The sequence below is a fragment of the Rhinatrema bivittatum genome, chromosome 8, assembly GCF_901001135.1.
Source record: "Rhinatrema bivittatum chromosome 8, aRhiBiv1.1, whole genome shotgun sequence".
NCBI classification, from domain to species: Eukaryota; Metazoa; Chordata; class Amphibia; order Gymnophiona; family Rhinatrematidae; genus Rhinatrema; species Rhinatrema bivittatum.
In genome coordinates, this window is record NC_042622.1 from 78362418 (window position 1) to 78377365 (window position 14948).

The 14948-nt window shown below is 47.4% G+C and overlaps 1 protein-coding gene across 2 annotated transcripts in view; it reads left to right on the top strand.

Moving 5' to 3' along the window:
• CIZ1 (CDKN1A interacting zinc finger protein 1) overlaps positions 1 to 14948 on the top strand; it is a 190089-nt gene that overhangs the window by 132597 nt on the left and 42544 nt on the right. For both annotated transcript variants that reach the window (XM_029611592.1, XM_029611593.1), the window contains exon 12: positions 8134 to 8247. In XM_029611592.1, the coding sequence (XP_029467452.1) occupies positions 8134 to 8247 (114 nt within the window). The remainder of the gene's footprint in view (positions 1 to 8133; positions 8248 to 14948) is intronic.

The following is a 14948-nucleotide window of genomic DNA, read 5'->3' on the forward strand; positions in this document are numbered from 1 at the left end:
GTCTTAGGTAGCTCTCGGGTTGTAGGGGATGGAGTAGGGGGGGTAGGGAAGAAGTGTTGAATTGGGACAGGAGATTGGCGATTTTTTTATGGAAGAAGATTGCGAGTTCTTCAGCTTTTGTTTGGGCTTGTTGCCTGGGATGGTGGGAGGGGATGAGTTAGTGAGTTCAGAAACATATGAGAAGAGGGCCTTCGCGTCAAATAGGAAGTTGTGGATTTTTCGGGTGTAGAAGTCTCTTTTTACTCGGAGGATGGTTGTCCTGTAATTATGCAAGGATGATTTATAAGCCACCAAGGAGTTAGGGGAACAATCTTTATGCCAATTGTGTTCTTTCTGTCTGAGCTCATGCATGGGTGAATCCCTAGCTACAAGCTGCTCCCCAACAAAACACAATAAGTGCCAACTGGCACAACAACTAGTTTTGTTGGTAACAGTGGGGGGGGGGGGGGGTGTCGGCAGCCTGATCACAACGGCTCCTAGGTAGGATGTGAATATATGAAGAGAACTCCACATCGCAGATCTTCTCCATGGGAACTGCTCGCAAGTGGGCCGCTGACGCTGCCATGGCTCTGACAGAGTGAACCTTGACATGGCCTCCAAGATGCATTTTTGCCTGGGCATAACTAAAGTAGATGCAGTCCGCTAGCCAATTAGAAAGGACCTGGCAATGCCCAGCTTATTCCTATTAAACAAAAATTTGGGTTAATTGTCTATGGTCTTCTGTCCGCTCTAGATAGAAGACTAAGACTCTTTTGCAGTCCAAATTGTGCAGGACTTGTTTGCCTTGGTGTAGATGGGGCCTGGGAAAGAATGTTGGCAAGACGATAGACTGGTTAAGATGGAGGTCAGACACCACCTTTAGGGTGTGTACATAAGACCACCCTATCATAGAAAAACTTAGTATAAGATGGATAAGTCACAAAGGCCTGGAGCTTGCTGACCTTGCATGCTGAAGTGACTGCCTCCAAAAATATGAACTTTCAGGTCACAGGAGCACAGCAGCTCAAAAGGGGAGCTTTCATCAGCTGAGCTAACACCACGTTAAGGTCCCAGTACACAGCAGGAGACACTGTGAGAGGATGTTCCCACATCCTCAGCACTAACTCCACAAGGATCTTGTATACTGGGATTGCCGTGATCTCTTTGGGAAGCTCCATGAACTGAAGGCTATCAAGCATTTTGTGCAAGGTATCCTCCTCCAGTCATTAACCAAAAGGGGATGGCCTCTATCAATCAAACAAACTCTTTGAAGGAGAGGTCCTCTGGCAGGGACTTCTTTCGCTACTCTGAAGGAGATAGATCTGAGGGGAGACCATCAGAAGCTTGTCAGAGACTTGGATGGCTCATAGGTGCCTTTATCCCCACTGTCAACAGAAGATGGGATCCTGGGTACTCAGCCTCTGCCCAGCGGTGTATGCACCAGTGGATCTTGATGTGGGGCCTCAGGCCCTGCTGTCTTCTCCGGCCTCAGAGGAGCTTCCTCCTTCAGGGAACTAGCAACAACTACTGAATCAGCAGGTGGCGGCAATGATGCCGCCCTGGGAACAGACACCAGCTGGGTCGGTAAGATGACAATAAATGCCTGCAGGGATTCCAGCAGCAGCTTGAGAAGTGACTGTGCCATCAGTGCTGTGATGCTGAGACCGTGCATCATCACCGCAGTGGCCAGCTGCACATTCCTCTCCAGTTCTTCCTCAAACATCGCTGATGCCAAAACAGGCTGGGATACAGGAAGTGTGACCAGATCCTCTTTGAAACGGAGAGGAGGTTGGTGGCTGGCATTGGGACTGATGGTCTGTGGTGTACCCCGGCATCGATGAAGGACTCCCTCTCCTCACCACAGGAGGCGCTTCAGGAACATTGCAGTATGAGCTGGTGCATTAATGGAGACTGATGCTATTGCTTCTTTGGCTTCCCTCGATGCTCAGAATAGTTCTTCTTCAGTGCTAAGACTGAGGAACCTGATGATGGCCCGTCCCTTGCAGCTGATGGCCCTGTTAGTGGCGAAGGCTTGGTGTCCATCAGTGTGGCTCAGAGGTCCATCAATGCCGCTGGATCGATCTTTGCCAGCCTGAAGAGGCGCTCCATTTTATCGAACCAGACGTTATGTCCCTTCGAAGTCATCTTGGTGTACTTGCTGCAACCCTTGATGTTGTGTGATGCCCCAAGGCAGAGGACACATCTATCATGGGGGTCTATGTTAGACATGGTCCTTGCACATCTGAGGCACTGCATAAACCGGAAGTGGACATGTCGCGAAATAGGGACATGAGATCAAAATCTATGGTGACAGCAAAAGTAAACAGCAGTAAACGTTGAAAAACCTATCTAGAACCCTAATGGGAGAACCGGGAGTTCCCTGCAAGGCAGTAAAAAAAAGAATTGTGAAAAAATCAGAAATTTTGAAAAGCCAGAAGTTGGCAAAATGAGGCACTCGCCCAACTGCAAGACTGGTTCCACAGAAAAGAAGAGACTGAAGGGGACTCCATGTGGACGTGTGGAATAATGCATGCTGGAGCATGCTCAATGAGGCTCAGTCAAAGTTCTAGAAATTTTGACATAAGTTTTCCGTGCTGAGTTTCCATCTGATGTTACCCATGTATGAGGACTGCAATCCTGCTTGTCCTCAGAGAAAACCATATGCTTTTCTGCCAATAGCGCTAATTGCAAGGACAGTTCTAAAATTAAGACAAAGGAACAATGATTCTAATAGCCCCTTACTGGTCATATTAAAACTGGTTTCCATGGCTACTTAGGCTAGCAGAAACTCCGCCAATCAAATTAACAACTATCCTGAACCTGCTAACTCAGGTGGAGGGAACAGTTGTTCGTTCCAGTCTTCAATCACTAGCATTAACAGCATGGATATTAAAAGCAAAATAGTTAAAGCTACCTCAAAAAGTAAGTGAGATCCTGTTGGCATAAAGAAAACCAACAACAAGAAAAACATATAATTCCAAGTGGAAGAGATTCATGTGATGGTGTGAACTTCAGATGACAGACCTATTCGTCTGTTTTGTTTCCAAGTTATTCCAATACGTAATACATCTTGTAGGTTCTGGATTAAAATCAATTCTGTAAGAATCCATTTAAGTGCAATACTAGATTATCACCATCTTATAGCAGAAATCAATCAATAGTAGCAAGATTCGTAAAAAGGGTTGTACACCCTAAAACCTTCAATGAAATTGGGACTTGAACATAGTGTCAGCATGGTTAATGCAGTCACCGTACGAACCAATGGCTACAGCAGAATTGAAACTTGTTGCATGGAAAACCTGGTTTCTAATTTCAATAACAGCACTAAGAATAAATGCGTTGCAGGCACTAGTAATTTTGTTCTCCTACACCCAAATATTCAAGAACAGAGTAATCCTCAAGACTCCCCCAAAGTTGCTGCCAAAAGTAGTATTGCAGTTCCATCTGGATCAAACTATAATTTTACCAACATTTTTCTAAGTCACATACATCATCAGCAGAGCAAGAATTACATATGCTAGATTGCAGAAGAACCCTCTTATTTTATCTGAATAAGACTAATACTTACAGAATATCTACCCAACTCTTTATATCCTAAGGAAAATTTAAAAAAAAAAAAAAAAGGCAATTCTGAGTGTTTAAAAAACAAAAAAACCCACACATTGTCCAAGTGATTGCCTCAATATATAGAAACAGGGTTCCACCACCAATAAAAGTGCATCAGATGTAAGCAGTTGCCACCTTGATGGAACATCTTAACTGTCTGTTTATGTCTGTATAAGAGATCTGAAAAGCAGCTAAGTGGTCAGCAATACATGCTTTTACAAAACCTTATTGTCTAGAGAGAATATTGCGCAATACCAGTATATTTAGACAGTCAGTACTCAAGAGGTGGAGCAAAGTTTAACTCGCATTTCTGGTGGCCATGATGTTCTATTGCTGTGCCCATGTGGTAGTCTTTTTCTGCCAGACTGGGCTCAGCGATAGAGTGACTGGCCACCAGAAATGTCTGTTTACTCCACCTTGGACCAAAGAAGGTATAAGCTGTCATTAGGGCTTGCACCTACAGCTGAGCAAAACATAAGCTCTCTTGGGAAAGCATCTTCAGCTAAACGGTATGCATTTTGTGTTATGCATCCCAACTTTGAAGTATTGTTTAGCTGTAGGTGTCCACCCCAGAGAGCTTACATTTGAAATGTAAATTCTCCTGGGTCTGTGGTGGAGTACCACACTGGGCACAATAAAAATGTGCCATCAAAAATATGAGTTTATTCCATTGCAAACCCAGGAGCTCATTTTACAGTGTAAGCTCTCTGAAGCACCAGTCATAGGTTTTCTTTGTTCTCCTGGACAACACACGAATATGTGCTGGGTCTTAGTCATGACGGATTAGACTTTCTCAGGTTGTGGGGGCTCACTGTTGGGATCAAGTGACCCAGGAAAATTGGTCTTCAGAAGAGGCCTCGTGGTCCAGCAACCAGCTGGAAATGACAGCAGTTTGTATGGCTCTTCTGGCCTTTCTCCCACTGCTGCAGGGAAGAGCCGTTCAGACAACTCCGTAGCAGTGGCATTTGTAAGTTGACAGGGAGGCACCAAGAGCCCAGGAGTCTCAGTGGAGATGTCACTCCTGTTTCTGTGGGGGAGAAGAATCTCCTACTATTTTCTGTGGTGCACACTGCGAATCAGGAAAATATTTTGGCCGACTTCCTCAGTTGTAACCTGCTGGAGCCCAGGGAATGAAAGCTGAGCCCAGGTGCTTTTCGCAGGATTTGTCGCAGATGGAATCAGCTTCAAGTGGATTTGATGGTGACCCGAAAGAATGCGAAAGAGGGCAACTGCTTCAGCTAATACAGAAAGCTGGGGTTAATGGGGATTGATGTCCTAGTGCAGCCTGGGCCAGAGGGAGAGCTCCTGTATGATTTTCCTCCATGGGTGCTCATAGGCAGTTGGCTGCAATGCATAGAGTTGGAAAGCAACTGGGTCGTACTAGTGGCACCACACTGGCCACACAGACCTTGGTATGCGGATCTCTGTTCTGGCATCAAGTAGACCAACCCTTGCATCTCCCAAAGACACAGGAGCTCTTGACTCAGGGGACAGATGTCATGGAGGTTCTAGCTCCATTTTGTCTTATGGCCTGGCTCTTGAGTGGAGATGGCTCCATAAGAAGGGGTATTCTGCAGCTGTGATTTCAACACTGCTGAAGTCTCAGAAATGGTCCACTTCCATGGCTTTCATTTGCGTCTGGCGCTTGTTCAAGCAGTTCTGCAGGTCCAAGGCAGTATCTCCCTGGAGCTCCAGTACCATGTATCTTAGCCTTCCTTCAGGGCGCGCTAGATAAGGAACTGGCTTTGAACTCTTTAAAGGTGCAGGTAGTGGCGCTTGCATGCTACCAGAGGCCCATTGCGGGGTGCTCTTTAGCAACTCATCCAGATGTGTCCTGTTTTCTGAGGGGCGTGAAGTGGTTACATCCACTCTTCTGTCCCATCATTCCCCCGTGGGATCTGACCCTGGTGTTGCGAGCCCTCATGGGGGCCTTTTTGAACCTTTGAAACACAGCTCTTTGAAAGATTTGTCATTGAAGACTGCTTTCCTAGTTGCAGTTTGCTCTGCAAGATGGGTCTCTGAGCTTCAAGCTTTTTTGTTGGGATCCTTTTCTGGTGATCTCAGTGGAAGCAATGGTCTTTTATCCAGTGCCATCCTTTCTTCAAAAGGTGAATTCAGTCTTCGTGTCAAACTGATTCTCTCCCGGCCTTTTCATTGGAGGAGTGCCGGTCAGAGTATTATTCTGTCTGGTGTTTGGATGTCCAGATGCTTGTCCTCTGGTACTTGGAGTTCACTAATGATTTCCACAAGTCGAATAGGTTGTTTGTTCTGTTTAGAGGTCTGCGGAAAGGAGAGGTGGCCTTTACGGCTACTCTGGCTTGCTGGATAAGGGAGACGGTGGAGATGGCTTACTTAAGGGCAAGAAACTGCCAGACTTGGGTGCAGGTGTACTCCACCAGGGTTCAGTCAGCGTAACACCGGAATGATAAGCATGTCATTACAACTATACACACCACAGCGAACACTAAGATCTCAAATTAAAGGACTACTGACTGTCCCCACAATATGGAACACACACCTGATGCATGTGAGAGAGCTTGTGTTTTCCGTAGCGGGTCCAAAACTTTGGAATTCCCTACCTGAGATGTTACATTTGATACCAGATAGAGATTTAAATGTGAACTAAAAACATGATAAATGCATACAACCTAACTTAGAAACATCAGAATATAGAGATCTACACTAACAAGAAGGACAAGAGATACTATTGGATGCATGAGGAGCAAATTTAACGAGAGATTGTAAAAAAGCTCAATGTTCTGTCTAATATATGAAATTTGTTTTCAAGACCGCACCTTGAATACTGTGTACAGTTCTGGTCGCCGCATCTCAAAAAAGATATAATGCAATGGAGGAAGTACAGAGAAGGGCTACCAAAATGATAAGGGGAATGGAACAGCTCCCCTATGAGGAAAGCCTAAAGAGGTTAGGACTTTTCAGCTTGGAGAAGAGACGGCTGAGGGGGGATATGATAGAGGTGTTTAAAATCATGAGAGGTCTAGAACGGGTAGATGTGAATCGGTTATTTACTCTTTCGGATAGTAGAAAGACTAGGGGGCAATCCATGAAGTTAGCATGGGGCACATTTAAAACTAATCAGAGAAAGTTCTTTTTCACTCAACGCACAATTAAACTCTGGAATTTGTTGCCAGAGGATGTGGTTAGTGCAGTTAGTATAGCTGTGTTTAAAAAAGGATTGGATAAGTTCTTGGAGGAGAAGTCCATTACCTGCTATTAAGTTCACTTAGAGAATAGCCACTGCCATTAGCAATGGTTACATGGAATAGACTTAGTTTTTGGGTACTTGCCAGGTTCTTATGGCCTGGATTGGCCACTGTTGAAAACAGGATGCTGGGCTTGATGGACCCTTGGTCTGACCCAGTATGGCATTTTCTTATGTTCTTATGTTCTAATTTGTTTTATGTATTTCATGTCTTAGGTACCTAGATCTTTAGTTAATATGTATTGGATAAAATTTCATTTGATGTTTATGTATGAATACTACCTCCTTATCCTGTCTTTTGCTAATTTATTGCAATGAATGTTATTTTGTAAACTGTTGTGATCTTTGCATGGAACGACGGTATATAAAATATCTAAATAAATAAATAAACCCGACTTCCTGCAAAGCAAACAGTGGGTTGCAGGAACTGTCAAAGAACATTAGCAGTCAAATGCAACCCTCAGCTGGAAGTCCAACTTGTGTGGCTGTATTGTTGTGCTTGTCGATGGAGAAATCAAAGTTGCTATTTTAACAAGTGTCCTCCATGGTCAGCAAAACAGTCACACTCTCCCTTCCTCCTCCCCAGGACTTTGAATTAGCTTGGTAAAAGACTGAGGGAGAGGCACGCAGTGGCACTAGTGCAGGAATACCCACGCTCAGAAGGTGCAATTAAACTTTCTGAGCTGTGAGACAGAGAAGACCCGACTTGGCACTGTCAGATGATGTTGCCCATCGCGTGTCGCTGTCTGTTTTGCTATCCTCAGAGAACACCTGTTACAGGTGTTGACAGAACAGTCAGTAACAGTTGCTACAGACTTGAGACCTGGTATGTGTCCTGCAGAACATGGAGAGATGTGAACTTGGTAACCCTGTGCTGGACTTCGTCATTCTTAGTCTAATTGTGCTGGTTGAAGGTTCTTCGTCCTTTCAACAGTTTCTTTTGTTAAATGGAGGTTTTCAGAGCACAGGCACTGGTAAAACATGTTCCTTGCTTCCTGACATCTCTAGTTTCTCACTCAGATCCACAGGGGTTGGACACAGTGCTGGGGTGACACTCTTTGTACAATAGAGAGATACCTGGTGAACTGTAGCTGCTGTCTGACAAACCAGGAAAAGGATATCTCCTTTCTGATACTTTTCCTGGATTAGCATGTTCATACCTGATCTTGACAATTTGCAAAGTATCAGTTTGTGCAGGTGGAAAGTGGGGTAGGCCTGCCCGCGTAGAAAGTGGGTAGAGGATGGGCTGCACCTGTCTGCATAAAGAGTAGCAGTGGAGGTGTGAGCCTGCTTCACTCATCTTGTGTTTTATTTTATTTTACCAGCTTGCAAAACGTGCACTGCGTCCCTTCTGCACTGTTTGCAGCCGCCACTTCAAAACCCCTCGCAAGTTTGTGGAGCACATGAAGTCACCAGAACACAAGCAGAAAGCCCAAGAGGTAATGTGCCCTTGGAGAGTCAGGCAAGAAGGAAGCAGACAGCATGAAGAAATCTGGGCAGTGGGACATGTAATGACTGCCTTTTAGAAGAAGACTGTTCTGATGCTGAGTGAGGGGGAACTGTGCGGGGGGGAATGGATGGGGGGTGAGCCATGACTGAACCATCTTTGTGTTTTGTGCTGTAGGTGAAGGGTCTAAATATATAACCCAAACCTCTTTTGGCGGGAAAATCTACCAATAACACACATATATTAATTTCCCACTGTGAATAGAACAATTACTATTTTTTAGCAACCTTCATATGGCACTAGGTTCCCGATGAGCTGTAGATTGAAGGTCCTGCAATGGGGTCCCTTTCATGTCCTCTTTCGCCGCTCGTTGTCTGAACGCCTGACTCTGCAGGGTTTCGGAACTGCGTCCTTCAGGGGTGCAGCAAGTAACTTGATGTTTGACATCAGCGCAAGAAAGAGTAATCTTCCCGTCCGAACGGGAATCACTACAGCGTGACGTCAGAAAGAGCGGCGAAAGAGGACGTGAAAGAGACCCCACTGCAGGACGTTCAATCTACAGCCCCGGCCGGGGCACATATCTACGTACCTGAAAGGGACCTTTACTTTAAAACTACAGTACATCGCATCAGAAGGCAAGCACTTTAAAACAAAGTACTTGCCGCGGCTTCTTACAGCAACCCTTAAGTATCTTACTAACTTACTAACTTGCAGCAACCAATGATTAAACCATACTGCACTCAGAAGCTTATGTAGCTCTGGCAGGTTACCTGATACACTCATTGGGAACCTTGTGCCATATGAAGGTTGCTAAAAAAAAAGTAGTAATTGTTCTATTCACAGTAGGTGAAGGGTGGCATGTAATGTTCCCTGTAAGCTGTGCATGTGCACACAGGAAAAACATAGCACACCCAAAAAAAAGGAAATTCCCTGTATGTACCAGGATCAGTCCAGACCGTTGGGTTATGCCTCCCTTCCAGCAGATTGAGTCAGAGAAAAAGCTGAAAGGCACCCCCTATAACCTGGTGTGCCACCTGCGATCCCCCCAGTATTTCTGACTCCAGCAGATGAAGGATAGCATAACCTGTGGTCCTGATCCTTTACAAAATTCTTGATTAAGTGAAGGGATTCTTTATCCTTAGTGCCTTTGACTAGAACAACTTGTAGTAAGTAGTAAAAAAAAAAAAAGAACAAATAGACAGGTGAGAGTACAGATCACTTTATAATAGCAGGCAAGGCTGGACTTCTGCCCTACAACCTTAATGCTCGGAGAATCTTGCACAGCCTGGTGAGTTGGGGGGATTTACTGGTGGGCCGGTCCCTCCCCCCATTCAATTCCAGAGACGTTTAATTCCTCTGGTGGGATCTACTAATTGTTGATTAAGCCCAGGGACGTGCATGCCCCTGGTTGAGCAGCTCTGAAAAAAAAACCAAAAAACTTTTAAAAACAGAGCGAGCCTGCTGAGTTCTCCCAGGTCTCCGGAGAGGGTGAATTTCTTCATTCAGCTGATTTTTGTTCACTGCTTAGCATTCCATGGGGATCGCGGTGTGTAGCTTGTGGAGAGCCAGCAGCACAGCTCTCATGCGAAAGCCTCTGCTTCCACTGTATCCCTGGGGGCGAAGGTCCTTCACAGGTGCCGATTGCAGGAACAAGATTAGCTCTCCCGCGATCGCCCGGCTTAGGTAGGAGTCAACCGGCTCAAAAGCATAGGCCTGCCCCGTCCCCGACAAACGCGGGAATGGCGGCCATTTTGCCTGACTCAGGCTCTGATGCTGCACAGGGCTCAGAGGGAGGGGATTTCCCTCCGCTTTCTCCGCCTATGTTGAGCCCTGAAAGGCCTCGCAATTTGGGGCATGATTCTCTTCCTCCTCCTCCTGCCTTGCCTCCGGGGTGGGGGGGAGGGGCCTTAAAGAGGCAGCACCCATTTTCATCGCAGTTTGTTTTACTGCTGCACAAGGCTTATATGGAAGCTGAGGCAGACTTGGATTGGCAGAATACTTCTCCTGCGAAGATCCCTAGGCCTATGGAGGATCATGGGATTTCTAGGGCCTGACTACCCCGTCCAGCCCCTGACGCGATGGTACCAACACCATCCACTCTCCCAGGGCCCGCACTCCCGGACGCCTCCCCGGTGGATACGAGCGATGATATTGACAATTCCACTCGGTTGAAGAGGATGACCCGCGGGTGCTCCGGTTATTTCGCAGGGAGGAACTGGACCCTTTGATTCCTTATGTGCCAGCGGAACTGGATATTCAGGTTCCGCAGCCAGAGGCGGATATTTCTTCAGGGGATCCTGTTTTGTTGGGTCTTTGGGCTCCTCCTAGAACTTTTCCTTTTCATCCCATGCTATTGCAGCTTATGACCCGGGAATGGGACGCGCCTGAGGCCACTCTGTGGGTTAGTAGGGCCATGGAAAAACTTTACCCACTTCCGGACGAGTCCTTAGATCTTCTTAAGATCCCTAAGGTGGACGCGGCTGTGTCGGCCATCACCAAGCGCACAACAATTCCGGTGACGGGAGCAACAGCTCTTAAGGATCTCCAGGATAGGAAGCTGGAGATTCTCCTTAAACGGATTTTTGCAGTTTCGGCGCTCGGCGTGAGGGCGGCTGTCTGTAGTAGTCTCATGCAGAGAGCTACCCTTAGATGAGTTCAGCAATTGCTCATAACTCAGGAACTTCCCCCGGCGGAGGCGGAACAGGCGGACCACATGGAGGCGGCAGTAGCTTACACAGCGAATGCTTTGTATGATCTCCTATGTACCTCTGCGCGCATGATGTCTTTGGCTGTGTCGGCAAGAAGACTTCTTTGGCTCCGCAATTGGTCGGCTGATGTCTCTTCTAAGTCACAGCTGGGTTCCTTCCCGCTTAAAGGAAAGCTGTTATTTGGGGATGATCTGGAACACCTAAGTCCTTAGGGGACTTAATCAGGTTTACAAGCTTCCCGAGGATAAGCCAAGATCTTCTTGCTCCTTTAGTGCGTCTCGGGTCGTTTTAGGGGTCAGCGCCGTTTTTGCATGGGTAGGGGCCCTTCCTTTGCTCCTCAGCAGCTGTCGGCAAAGTCCCAGGCTTGGGCTCATTCCTTTCGTGGTAGACTGCCTCCTTGGATGGATCCTCCCAAGGATTCTCCGCCAACAAGACTCCGCAATGAAGGTGCGCCAGCCCATTCCTCCGTTCCGGAGATAAGGGGTAGTCTCTCCCTGTTTCGCAAGGAATGGGTCAAGATAACCTCAGACCAGTGGGTTCTAGATATCATAGAACACGGTTACGCTTTGGATTTTGCTCGCTCACTATGGGGTCTGTTCCTGGTGTCTCCTTATGGGTCTCGGGCAAAGCAACAGGTGGTGCTCCAAACCCTGTGTCAGTTAAAGGCTCTGGGAGCGGTTGTTCCGGTGCCACCGGACGAACGTCGGACCAGCAGCTACTCCATTTATTTCATGGTCCCCAAGAAGGAGAGCTCCTTCCGGCCAATATTAGACTTGAAAAAGGACAACAGAGCACTACGGATACATCGTTTTCACATGGAGACGTTGAGGTCCATCATTGCGGCCATCCACAAAGAATTTTTGGCCTCCTTGGATCTGACGGAGGCTTACCATCACATAGGAATCCGAGAACATCATCGAAGGTTTCTGCGGTTCATGGTCTTGGGCGAGCATTACCAGTTTCGTGCTCTGCCGTTCAGTTTGGCGACAGCTCCCCGTGTTTTCACCAAGGTGTGGTGGTAGTGGCAGCATGTCTACAGCGGGAGGAGATCTTAGTTCATCCCTATTTGGATGACTGGTTCATTCGGTCAAAATCGGAGGTTCTTTGCAAGGTGGCGGTTCGATCAGTACTGTATTGCCTTCGTTCACTCAGATGGGTAGTCAATTACTCCAAGAGCCAATTGGTACCATCCCAGGTGTTGGAATTTCTGGGAGCGCGATTCAACACAGCTGTGGGCTAGGTTTTCCTACATCAGGAGAGGATGGGCAAATTGATGTCTCAGGTTCGGTGTCTTTTTGGCCCTCCCTTTGCCCAAAGAATGGGACTATTTGCAAGTTCTTGGTTCTATGGTGTCTACTCTGGAGGTGGTTCCCTGGGCATTTGCTCATATGAGACCTTTGCAGAGGGCGTTGCATTCCCATTGGGACCCCAAGTCCGAAGAGTTCCACTTGCCCCTCATGGATCCAGCCAGGACCAGTCTAAAATGGTGGTTGGTTCCCGATCATTTACAACAGGGGATGGACCTAGAGAATCCACAGTGGCTGATCGTGACAATGGATGCCAGCCTTTCTGGTTGGGGGGCAGACTGTCAGTCACGATCGGCTCAAGGTCAATGGACAGCTCAGGAGTCCAAGTGGTCCATAAATCGGTTGGAGACCAGGGCAGTTCATCTAGCGCTGCGTCGGTTTCTCCCGCTAGTCCAGCATCATTCGGTGAGGATTCTATATGACAATGCGACAACCCTGGTGTACATCAATAGTCAAGGGGGAACAAAGAGTCGGCCGGTGGCAGCCAAGGCGGACAAGTTGATGGTCTGGGCGGAGCGCAATCTGACCCTCTTGGCAGCATCCCACATAGCAGGAGTGGACAACATCCAGGCAGATTTTCTCAGTCAACAGCAGCTAGATCCTGGAGAGTGGTTTTGATGGCAACTCGGCTGAATGCGAAGGCGGCTCAGTTCTTCAATCGCAGAAGAGAGCACAGGGTGGAAGGGGAGCCCTGGTCCTTCCGTGGCCCCACGACACGCTCCTCTGTGTTTCCTCCTTGGCCGTTGGTGAGGAAAGTCTTAAGGTGAATAGAAGCCCACCAGGGGCCGGTTATTCGCGGAGGCCATGGTTTGCAGACTTTATCAACTTGGCGGTAGACGGTCCCTTGCGTCTGTCATCTACCGAATTTGTTTCGACAGGGTCCAGTATTTTTCGATCAGGCAGCTCGCTTTTGTCTAGCAGCTTGGCTTATGAGAGGAAACAGTTGAGAAAGAAGGGGTATCCGGATGCAGTTATAACCACTCTACTACGCGCACGAAAGATCTCTACATCACTTACCTACTTTCGGGTATGGAAGGTTTTTTATTCTTGGTGCAGCGGGTTGAAGGTATCCCCGCGCCAGGCCACTATTGTGCACATTCTCGCGTTCTTGCAGGAAGGCTTAAAGAAAGAATTGGTATACAGCTTGCTCTGGGTTCAGGTAGCAGCGTTAGGTTGTTTAAGAGGTAATTGATGGTACGTCCCTTGCAGGACATCCTGATGTGGCACGTTTTTTGAAGGAAGCCAAACATTTACACTCGCCGGTGCGTGCAGTGTGTCATTCGTGGAGTTTGAATTTGGTTCTCCTTGGGCTCTGCGGTTCTCCCTTTGAGCCTATCAAGCGGGCTACGTTGAAAGACTTAACACTCAAGGTGGTGTTCCTCGTGGCTATCTGTTCGGCCAGACGAATGTCTGAGATTCAAGCGTTGTCCTGCAGAGAGCCGTTCTTGCGGATCTCGGACAGGCTTAGGACAATGCCTTCTTTTCTGCCGAAGGTGGTATCAGCGTTTCACGTAAATCAGTCAGTTGAGTTACCGGCTTTCCCAGATTTGGATCGGAATTCTCAGGCTCATGATTTGAGGAGATTGGACGTCCGCCGGATACTTCTCCGGTACTTGGAAGTGACCAATGCTTTTCGATTGTCAGACCATCTTTTTGTCTTATGGGAGCAGTCCTAAGAAAGGATGTAAGGCTTCTAAGACTACTGTTGCCCGATGGTTGAAGGACGCTATTGCTTCGGCATACATATGTCACGGGCGACAAGTACTAGATGGTCTTAAGGCTCATTCGCTCAGATCTCAAGTGGCATCTTGGGCAGAGAGCCAATGTGTTTCCCCGCAGGAGATTTGCAGGGCAGCTACTTGGAAATCTTTGCACACTTTTGCTAAGCATTACCGTTTAACGTCCGGGCTCCGGATGTCGACTCTTTTGGCAGCTGTTTGCTTCGAGCTGGACTCTCCGTGTCCCACCCCATTTAGGGCAGCTTGGGTACATCCCAGCGGTCTGGACTGATCCTGGTACATACAGGGAAAGGAAAATTTGGTTCTTACCTGCTAATTTTCATTCCTGTAGTACCAAGGATCAGTCCAGACACCTGCCCAGAGATATAGTGTTCCGGAGAGTCCGCTTAATTGATTTTTTCTTTCTGCAGTGTTTAGGCGACTCTGAAAAATTTAAGACATATAGAGAAGCATGTACCTGTGAAAACTACGTACATGAAAAGAGTACAAATTGAGATGCTTCTATATATAAAGCATATATATATATATATGCACCTTAGGCACCTTCTGCCATGCGCCCCCCCCCCCCCCCCAGCCCCTGGTCGCAGCCCCGATTCCTACCTCTCGCGAGCAGTGGCAGCAAAGAGGAGCAGTGGCTGCCGCTCATGACCCCACATGGCTCGCGCCCCTTAATGTTCGGCGGCTAGGCCTAGCTTGCCTAGTGCTTCCGCCGACCCTGCACAGCCCATAAAAAATTTAAGAAAACATTGATTGTCTAAGATGTGAACATGATTGCTTATGTAGATGTTTCAGTTTGAACAATCGTCAGCATGTCTTTATGGTAGCATCGCCCACAATAAAATGGACAGATTCTGTGGATTCAATCACAGATGATTGACCAGAAACATTCTGTGGCACCATTGCATTCCAGATGCAGAATAATATGAGGGAACGTGCTTT